The following is an 11,136-nucleotide window of genomic DNA, read 5'->3' on the forward strand; positions in this document are numbered from 1 at the left end:
GGTGCATCCCAGCCCAAGTGTACCCTCAATACTAACAATGAAACTCCTCATGAGATTGATGAATATGCAGTGTGTGTATCTGAGAATGAGGAGGATAGTGATTACCAACTAATGAATGATTATGATGATGATGATGCTGTGAGTGAGCAATTAATAAAGGCCTTCAGTCCTTCCAAGGAAAATATGTATGAAGATGAAGTCCAGCAGATTGCTAAGGCTCAAGGACTCTCTCCAAGGGGTGCTCACAGAACAAACTTCCAACCAAATAGCCCTGTGAACTCTGCCCCCAAGGGCAGACCAAACACTAGACTCTACACCTCCAAAGTTTCCCAATGAGTAGTATTCTCAGTTGGAATGTGAGGGGTATTAATACCCAGGGTGTCATGGAAAGACTTCAATCCCTGAAGAGTATCCATCAGATTTCCTTATTTGCTATCCTGGAACCTTTTTCTGATAGCTCTCAAATTCATCAGTTCAGAAACCAGCTTAACATGGACAATGCTATTAGCAACCCAAATGGTAAGATTTGGTTGTTTTGGAACAAAGATGTGGATTGTAGGATTCTGGAAAATGGGGAACAGGTGATTACTTATGAAATCTGCCATGTAATGAATCCAAACTAATTCAGAGTTTCATTTGTCTATGCAAAATGCAAAGATCATCTCAGAAGACCCTTATGGGATAGCATGTTGCAGCACTCAAATACAACCCTCCCTTGGTGTACCTTAGGTAACTTCAATGTTATCACTGAACCTGAAGAGAAACTGGGGGGTGTTACCTACAATATGAGAAAGAGCTTGGAGTTCATAAGCATCATTCAAGCCTGTGGTCTTCAGGATTTGGGATTCTCTGGACAGAAATACACTTGGTCTAATCAGAGGGGTATCTTCTTTAGAATCTGGAAGAGATTAGATAGAGGTATGGTCAATGACAAATGGCTGGAAGTGATGCCTCAGACTACTATCACTCACTTACCTACTGTTGGCTCTGACCATTGCCCTCTCCTGTTAGAGTTCACTGAGCACCATCAACACCACATCAAGTATTTTAAATTCATGAATTGTTGGACAGACCACCACTCCTTCATGGATACTGTTAGCAACTGCTGGAACAGGAACATTGAGGGTAATCCCATGTGGTGTTTTCATCAGAAAATGAAGAGATTATCTAATACTCTTAGTAGGTGGTCCAGGATGCAGTTTGGGGACATCTATGCTAAGGTGAAAGAGTATGAAGCCAAGGTTAGACAAGCTGAGGAGGATCTGATTCTTCTTAACTCTGAGGAATGTAGAGCCAATCTTCATGCCATCAATGCTGAGTATATTAGATATCTTAAGTTGGAGGACTCCATGCTCAAACAAAAGACTCAGTTGCAATGGTTCAAAGAGGGGGACAAGAACTCCAAGTACTTTCATGCAATCATCAGAGGAAGAAGAAGGAAACTCTTCATCCATAGGATTCAAAATGATGAAGGTAACTGGTTGCAAGGGGATGATGACATAGCTAGGGCTGCTTGTGATCATTTCCAGAATATTTTCACTGGTGAAGACACTCATATTCAGGAGGATGCCCTTCAATGTATTCCTAAGCTTGTCACAGATGATCAAAACAGAGACCTCCAAGCTCTCCCCACCTTAGAGGAACTGAGGACTGTGGTCTTCTCTATAAACCCCAACTCAGCAGCTGGCCCTGATGGAATGAATGGTAAGTTTTTTCAGGAGTGCTGGGAGATCATCAAAGAAGATCTATTCAGAGTGGTCCTTTCTTTCTTTAATGGTCAAACATTGCCTAAGTACTATACGCATACCTGTTTGGTTTTACTCCCAAAAGTAAATTATCCAACCAAGCTCTCAGAATTCAGGCCTATTAGCCTTAGCAACTTTACCAATAAGATTATTTCCAAGCTTTTATGCCTCAGACTAGCACCTACTCTTCCTACTCTTATTTCCCCTAACCAATCTGGTTTTGTTAAAAATAGGAGTATCTCTGAGAACATCATGCTAGCTCAAGAAATCATTCACCAAATTGAGAAGCCTAATGTATGTGGTAATGTGGTCATTAAGCTGGATATGGCCAAGGCCTATGATAGAGTCTCTTGGTCCTATATCTGTTTGGTCTTGAGGAAAATGGGCTTTGGAGAAGGGTTCATTGATATGGTATGGAGAATTATGTCTCACAATTGGTATTCCATCATTATTAATGGCTCAAGACATGGTGTTTTTCACTCCACAAGAGGTCTGAAGCAAGGGGACCCTTTTTCTCCCTCTCTGTTCATCCTTGGGGCTGAAGTTTTATCTAGACTCCTGAACAATCTCCATCATCATCCTAATTATCAGGGTTTCTTCATGGCAAAGAGGGGGCCTCAAATTAATCATCTCAGCTTTGCAGATGATGTTATCATCTTTTCTTCTGGGAGAGCCCAAACTTTGCAACTCATTATGGAAACCTTGCACACTTATGAGAGTACCTCTGGTCAGCTGATCAACAGAGACAAGAGCCAGTTCATGGTCCCTTCTAATGCCTTCAATTCTACTGTAAGAAGAATTAAGAAGGTCACTGGCTTCAGGCAAAAGGATATCCCTATCACTTATCTGGGGTGCCCTCTTTACATTGGCAGACAAAAGCTCATATATTACTCTGATTTGATTGCCAAGGTTGTGAATAGAATAACAGGGTGGCAGGCTAAGATCCTCAACTATGGAGGCAGAGTCACTTTGGTTAAACATGTCATCCCAGAACTCCCCATCCACCTGTTGTCAGCTAGCTCCCCTCCTGTAACCATTCTCAAACAGATTCAGAGTATCACTGCAAACTTCTTCTGGGGGTGGAAGAATGACAAGAGGAAGTACCACTGGTCTTCCTGGAAAAACCTTAGCTACCCCTATGATGAAGGTGGTATTGGTGTTAGACAACTCTCTGATATGGCCAAGTCTTTCCAATATAAACAGTGGTGGACTTTTAGAACTAAGAACTCACTATGGGGAGATTTTACCAAAGCAAAGTACTGCCAAAGATCCAATCCCATCACCAAGAAATGGCACACTGGACAATCTTTGATATGGAAGCATCTTATGAAGAACAAGCACAAAGTTGAGCCTCACATCCAATGGCAAATACAGTCTGGCTCTTGCCTCTTTTGGTGGGACAACTGGTTGGGAGTGGGTCCTTTATCCCAATTCAACAACAACAGCTGCAGGCTTAACAACACCACTGTTTCAGCCTTCATGGACAATGGACAATGGAACACTGATCTTCTCCTCCAGCAGGCCCCTCCACAGATGGTGTCTAATATTCTTGCTACTCACATCAATTACCAACCCCTCCAGCAGGACCAACCATGTTGGACACTAAACAACAACGGGGAGTTTAGATGTTCTTCTGCTTGGAATATCATCAGAGACAAGAGACCCAAAACCAGGATTAACTCCAATACCTGGCATCAATTCATACCTTTCAAATGTTCCTTTCTTGTTTGGAGAGACCTTAGGGGAAAGTTACCAACCAATGAGAAAATAACCAGCTTTGGACACTCTCCTTCACAATGCTTTTGCTGCTACAGACCTGGCCAAGACACTATAGACCATATCTTTGTTGCAGGAGCATTTGCCAGGAGTACTTGGAGTATGTTTGCTGACTCTGTGGGCATAAGCAAGGAGTACACACCTCTTAGAAATTTGTTAATGAGATGGTGGACCTCTAAATGCAGAAATGAGGCTCACAAGCTCATGATACAAGCACTCCCTATCTTCATATGCTGGAACCTCTGGAAGAATAGATGTGCTTCAAAATATGGAGGAAAGCATTCTAACCTTGCAAGAGTAAAGTTCTCTGTCTTTAAAGACACTTCCCACTTGCTGCACAGTGCTTTTCCCTATATCAACTGGCCAAACAACTGGAGGGACCTGGTTCTATTGGTTGAGAAATGCTACCATGATATCAAGATTATCCCTATATGCTGGTCCAAACCCTCTGACCACCTGCTGAAGCTAAACACTGATGGCAGTGCCCTCAACACCCCTGGGTACATTGGAGGAGGAGGAATCCTTAGGAATGCATCTAGTGAACTCATGTTTGCTTATGCAATCCCTTTAGGGACTAGAACTAACAATCAAGCAGAGATCAAAGTTGCTATCTTTGGTCTCTCTTGGTGCCTCCATCTTGGTTATATGCAGGTTATTCTAGAGGTTGATTCCCAGCTACTCCTTAAATGGCTGCAACATGAAGCAAAGCCTCCATGGTCCATCAAAGAGATGCTGGACAAACTCAATACCATCATCCTCAATTTCCAAGAGTTCAGTTGTAACCATGTTTTCAGGGAAGCCAACTCTACAGCTGATATTCTTTCCAAGCACAGTCATAAGTGCACTGCCCCTGAACTCTATTTCAACACGCATGATCTCCCCAAGGAAGCTAGAGCCCACATGGAGTTAGAATTGCTGGGCATGGCAAACTTCAGAAGAAGAAGGCTAAAAAGGATCAAGAAACCCCCTTGACCTCTTCCTTATTACAGTTCTAATTTGGCTTCAATTTGGATATTTCTATGTATAGTTATAGCTACTTTGAAGATCCTATAATTAGGACCATTGTAAAGGGGATAACCTCCTCTTCTTATTGCTTTCATAGACATAACAACTTGCCTCTTGAGGTAAGGAATAGGGTTTTTCTTCTTTCTTTTGCTATCTTTGTTGTATGTGCAGGTAATTACAAACTTGTACCTCCTCATCCTTCCCTTGGAGGCACCCCCTTATATGTCCCATGGTGCAGCAGGAGCAGGATGCATCAGGTTACAACTGGAAGTTTGCCTAATCCTATTGATGCAAGCCCTCTTTGGATTTATGCTAAGGGTTGCAGTAACACAGGATCCTGCATAGGGAAGCCTTTCTACTGCAAATTCAGCTTGCCTCTTACCTTTCTTAACAACAACACCCTCCAGCAACAGATCCACCAACTTGCAACACTCAGGGAACACCTACAAGTCATTAGTATTAGTTACTATAACTTGCAGAATTGTTTGTATGTGTGTTTTTCTGTTTCTGTTGGTGGGTGCAGGTACCATAAGGAGCTGATCCTGATCACAACTAAGGGTCCCCTCTTGGAAGTAGCTTGCAACAACATGCATCTTAACCTCCTTTACTATGAAAGTAACTTGGAGCTACAAAAGAACCTGCAGCAGCCTGTGCATCTGTCCTACTTGTTTGTCTTCTTGTCACTTGTCTTTACAGGTTCAAGATACCTCAACAAAAGAGAAACAACAACTTGGCATGCTAGGACTTCACCAAATAGTCAGCCTCTCACTCAAGCCAACACCCTCCCTACAACATCTGTAACTAAACTTCAGCAGAGTAAGATGTGCAGGGTAAGTTGCAGCATGTGGAACTGCACCATGGCCTCAAAACTTTGCAAGATTGCAGCACATACTATTTTGACAAGGCCCAAGAAGTTTCAGCTCAAACGGATAATTCGAGACGTTAGGCGAGCGACATTGAAAAAATCAGCTGCCTTAAGCATAAAGAGAAAGCATTCTGCTTTTTGGAACTTCCAACTTGGGCAAAAAACCTTCAAAATTTGCAGGGATAAAGAAAAGGCCATATATGCAAACCTCATGAAGTTTCAGGTCAAACGGATAATTGGAGACGTTAGTCGAGCGACTTGGAAAGAGATAATAGCCTCCAAAGCTCTTACTGAGGTCCCCCCCTTTTTGTTAGTTTGTGCAAGCCCTGTTTTGTTTGTTTTTGGTTGTTGTATTATTTCAGGTGCCTGGAGTGCTGTATCAACATTCTTTAACAACCAATACATAGAGAAAAGCACAATTACAACTTCCAACCACCCTGCAGCATTTAAGCTTCAGCAGGGCAGCAGGTGCAGAGTGAGGTGCAGCATGTGGACTTGTCCAAAGGCCTCCAATCTTTGCATGGTTTCATACAATAATATAATGACAAGGCCCAAGAAGTTTCAGCCCAAACGGACAATTGGAGGCGTTAGGCGAGCGACATTAAAATATTCAGATGCCTTAAGCCTAAAGAGAGGACCTTTAGTAATTTGGATCCTCCAACTTGGGAAACAAGCCTTCAAACTTTGCATGGCTAAAGGAAAAGATATTTATGCTAACTTCATAAAGTTTCAGCTCAAATGGATAATTGGAGACGCTAGTCGAGCGACTTGGAAAATGATAACAGCCTCCAAAGCTCTTACTGAGGTCCACTCTTTATTGCTAGTCTGTGTATATTATGTTTGTTTTGGTTTGTTTGCTGTATTATTGCAGGTATCTGGAGTGATATATCAGCATTCTTCAACAACAAATACATAGACAAGAGCACAAAAACAACTTCCAAACACCCTGCAACCTCTAAGCCTCAGCAGGGCAGCAGGTGCAGGGTAAGGAGTAACTTGTGGACCTGTCCAAAGGCTCCCAAACTTTTCAGGATTGCAGCATATATTATTTTGATAAGGGCCAAGAAATGTCAGCCCAAACGGATAATTGGAGACATTAGGCGAGCGAGCTTGAAACTATCAGTTGTCTTAAACTTAAAAAGGAAGAAATTTGCTAAATGGAAACTCCAACTTGGGAAACAATCCTTCAAACTTTGCATGGCTAAAGGAAAGGATATATATGCAAACTTCAAAAAGTTTCAGCTCAAACGGATAAGTGGAGACGTTAGTCGAGCGACATGGAAAATGCTAACAGGCTCCAAATTTCTCTTTGAGATCCATTCTTTTCTATTAACCTGTACAGGTCTTTGCTTGTCTTTGGTTATTTGCTGTGTATTTGCAGGCTGTTGGAGATCACCAACATGCTTTAACAACAAATACATAGAGGACAACACTGCTACAGGACTCTCCATGACTGAAACAAAAGGATTGTGCAGAAATGGAGACTCCTCTTGTTTTTGGTGCTTGTTTGGTTGTATGTATTCCTTTGATTGTTTTTGTTTAGGTGCAAGAACTACTGGGGAGACACACACAAGGAACCTGAACCAGATCACAAGAGAGGACCTTCTTTTCTGTGAAGCATGCTCCAACAAGTTCCTTAACCTCTCATATTATGAAAGAAACTTGGAGCTGCACACAAACCTACAGCAGCTTATCCTTTCTCCCCATTTGTTAGTTTCTTTGGTGCTTCCTTATGCAGGTTCAAAGATTCCCAAAAGAAGGGAGACAACAGTTGGGCATAACTGGACCTCATCTCCTAATTACTACTCCACCTATACCTTCTCCAATAGCTCAACACCTGCAGCAGCTCCTTGTGCAAAACTTGTATTACCTGCAATAGCTCAACACCTGCAGCAGCTCAACACCTGCTTGTTTGGTTGCTTGTCTTTAGTTGGTTGTTTTTGTTTAGAACCTATTTGGAACTGCTATAAGGGCTACAGTTACCTGGGGCTTCTATGGAGAAGCACACTAAGCTTGCCATACACACTCTCTATTATCAACACACCCCAGCAACAACTCCAACAACCTGCAGCAAACAAGGAACAAATACAAGCTAATTACAGCAGCATGCAGATTTCTTTGGTTGTGTGGTTTGTTGGTTTTGTTTGTTTGTACAGGTACTACAAGAAGCTGAACCTGATCACAACAAAGGATCTCCCTTCTTGTGTAATTGACACCAGCAAGCAGCCTAATCACAAAGGAAGCAACAAGGAGATGCACATTTACTTGTTTCTGTATTCTTCTAGTTTTGTTTGTCTATGCAGGTATCCCAAACCCAAAAGAGGGATCTACAACAAGCATATTACCACTTCAGCTACAGAGGCAACAAGAAACTGGTTCCAGGACTGCAGCAATCTTCATTGCTTGCTTCTTTGGCTATTGGCACATATTTACTCTAAGAAGCTGACCACCAGGATTGTGATTCAGTCTTTCTCCTTCCACAACAACAGCCCCAGCAGTAGTATTCAACAACTCCAATAACTTCACCCTGCAGCTCAGAAGGACCATCTACAATTCTTGTTAGCATGTTGTCTTGTTTTGGTGGACATGTGTAGGTACTTTAATGAGCTGAACACTTCAAAGGAGCTGACCACTCTCTCTTTGGAGGCAACAAGAAGCTGTGTACAGTTCCACAAAGAGTCAAACAGAGGGAGACATTATAGCTCCCATATTTGTTTGGCTCTTTGGTTAATTATTTGTGCAGGTACATAAAGTCTCAGAAAAAGGGAGACAACAGCCACACATGCAAGGGCCTCACCTACTCCCATCACTTCTCCATGCATACCAGATGCATTCCATCAACATTTGCAACAGCTCCACCAACCTGCAGCAGACAAGGAACAACTACAAGCTAATAGTATTGGTTACAGCAGCTTACATACTTCTTTGGTTGTATGGTTTGTTGGTTTTGTTTGTCTGTGCAGGTACTTCAAGAAGTTGAACCACTTCAAAACAAAGACCAACAAGCAGACTAACTACAATGGCAGCAACAAGGAGTTGCACACAAACCTGCACCAGCCTTTTCACTTGCCACAATTATTAGTTGCTAATGCAGGTTTACAGATGCACACCTGCTACAACCTCAAAGTTGAGAATGCTTGGCTTCTCAGGGAACCTGCAGCCATCATCACCCATCCTCTGTACCTCCCATATGCAGCACAGCAGCAGCAGTATGCAATATATGCAGCACACAATGAGCATCTACAAGTCACTAGCCAGATTTGTTTGCTTGTGTGTTTTTCTGGTGTTGTTTGCCTGTGCAGGTACCAAAAGAGGGATCTACTACTGAACCTAACCTGCAACAACAAATAAGCTATCACTGCAGCTAGAGAGGCAGCAAAGAACTGGGTACAGGACTGCAACAACCATGGCCTCTCCAGCACAACCCAACATCCCTCAATACCTGCAGCAACCATATACTTGGACCACCATGCAGGTGTTCGAATGCAGCTACACTTGTTCTGATATTCAGGCTCTCAATTTTCTCCACAACAACTCCAAGGCTGTTGGATATTATAGCTCCATATACTTCCTCTCCTTTCAGCCTCCTTAGCTGGTAATCATGATACTGATACAAAGGCACACTTCACCTGGATTTACCTGGTACGACAAGACTAAAAAGAGCAAAGATGAAAAGAGTTTTCCCATCCCATGCGAGATAGAAGTTTCGTATACTTGTTCTTCTTCAATGTAGCTATGTTTGGTACGTAGCATAGTTGAATAGGACTAGTGTAGGTTACTTTCCTTTTTCTCATGGAAGGGGAGAGTCTCCCTCATTTATGCTTTCATAGTTGAATTGTACCGGGAGGAGTCCTCTCATAGGTTTACTGCTTTCTAGTTATAGTTAGTCTCTTTTTGTATCGGGGATGAGTTAGTCGACCTTAATAGGTTAGCCGACTTATGAACCACCATAGGATCGGAGGTAAGGTTTATATCCCCCTCCTTGTATTTTTATTTTAATTATTTATGTTAAGGCTTGGGGGTGTTGCTTAACCCCTGACTGTGCACGAGAGGTGGGAGCCTCGTGTAGGGTCTGTTCCCATAAAAAAAAAAAGTTCAAATCATACCCGATCCCAAATTTCTAAGTGAAGCCCAAAAGCTCAAATCGTCAATGTATGGGTCTTAAGAAAAGGGAGAAAGGAAAGAAGGTCATTGAAGTTGAGGCAACACCTAAAAGGCTCAAGTACCTAGCCCAAGTCTTTAATTTTTGTCTATAGGGAGCTAAGCCGTTTGAATCGATGTCAGAGTAAAAGTAAGGCCTAAAGACTCCAAATATTGCAATTCTTTGGAAAACACTAGTCTAAGATTAAAATAAGAGCAACATGCTCAACATCATCATAAAACAACAATCATAAATTCAAAAGGAAAGGATAATCACAACAAAATAGGCAATATGCTTAAAAGTACGTAATATTACGCAAAAATAGCCTAAAACAAGATTTCTAAACTACTAGGCATGATCAAGCACCTAACCAACCCAAATTTAAACTATTCTTCATGCTTTCACATAATCAAGCTCAATCTTAGAAGAGAAAAGTTGTAGCCTACCTTTAGGCTGATCACGCACACTCCAAAATTAAAATGTTAGAGATTTTCCTTTTTGATCTCATTTTGAACCTTCTTGTTGATTTTAACATAAAATGGTGCTTGGATGGGACCCAATTTTTTAGGAGATGACCTCAAATAGAAATTTTGAGTGCACCGTTGAGTTCAGAGTTGAATTTAGTGGGGTACTTTAATTTGTTTGTGCACACAAGGCTCCGACAGAATCCCAAATACCCCATTGGAGAATATAGGATTCCCAAAACTAGTTGTTGCAGCAACTGTTGGTGCTTGCAAATTTTTGCCTTCGCGGCTCTTTATGTCCCCATTTGTGAAGAGGAGGTCAGCAACCCTCTAGGTTTGCGTCGACCTGCCCAGGTTCGTGAAGGCCAAACAGCTGACTCTCATCATTCTTGAACGGGTCTCCGCATTCATGAAGGCCAATGACCCTGCCATCCGCGATCATGAGACTTTATCTCCGCATTCGGGAAGAGTATTTTCTCCAAGTCCTTTAAATGAAAATCAAACCTATTTTTCAACATTCTTCAAACTTCAAAGTTCAATATCTCAAACTTTAAACCTCCGATTGAGGTGATTCAAAGTGTGCTTGGTCTGGAATTAGCGTGGGTTTGTAGTGGAGTGCTTGAAGGACTTAGGAAAGCCTCGTTTTGAGGTAATAACATGCTCAAATGGGATGCCCTTCTTCTTGGTTTCTCTATTAATGGTGAATTGGTTGCATGGGTTTATTTTCTTATTATTTAGTATTGAATTGTGTTATATATTTAAACACAAGTTCAATAAGCTTAAATGACTATTTTCATGGAGTTAAATTCTAGATATCGGGTGTGGATCCCACAATCCCATTTTAAACCCAATTTTGGATTCGTCTCTGGAAATATGATTTTGGTGTCAAAACATTTACATTGATGTCGTGATCAATATTTTGTTAGTATGGTAAAATTGGAGGTGATTCGGAGGGAGAAATCTTAAAATTGGTGGATTCAGAGTACGCGTGATCGGCTTTAAGTTAGACTACAGTCTCCCACTTTGAATGAGCTTTATTAGATATTTTTTAGTATATATTTCATGTTATTTAGGTTTGTATTTGCCAAGTTTAGTGATTTTCTCCTTCTATCCCATTCTCTTGACTCCGATTGAGCCTTA

General features: G+C 41.6%; 1 protein-coding gene across 1 annotated transcript; it reads left to right on the plus strand.

The window, feature by feature from the left end:
* The first annotated feature begins 332 nt into the window (after positions 1 to 332).
* Positions 333 to 6,800, plus strand: LOC129894746 (uncharacterized). The gene is made up of 7 exons (XM_055970399.1): positions 333 to 581; positions 696 to 4,445; positions 4,698 to 4,783; positions 5,050 to 5,141; positions 5,223 to 5,342; positions 5,754 to 5,859; positions 6,773 to 6,800. The coding sequence occupies exons 1-7, from the start codon at positions 333 to 335 to the stop codon at positions 6,798 to 6,800; spliced, it is 4,431 nt and encodes a 1,476-aa protein (XP_055826374.1).
* The last annotated feature ends 4,336 nt before the right edge of the window (positions 6,801 to 11,136 follow it).

The sequence above is a fragment of the Solanum dulcamara genome, chromosome 7 (assembly GCF_947179165.1).
Source record: "Solanum dulcamara chromosome 7, daSolDulc1.2, whole genome shotgun sequence".
Lineage (NCBI taxonomy): Eukaryota > Viridiplantae > Streptophyta > Magnoliopsida > Solanales > Solanaceae > Solanum > Solanum dulcamara.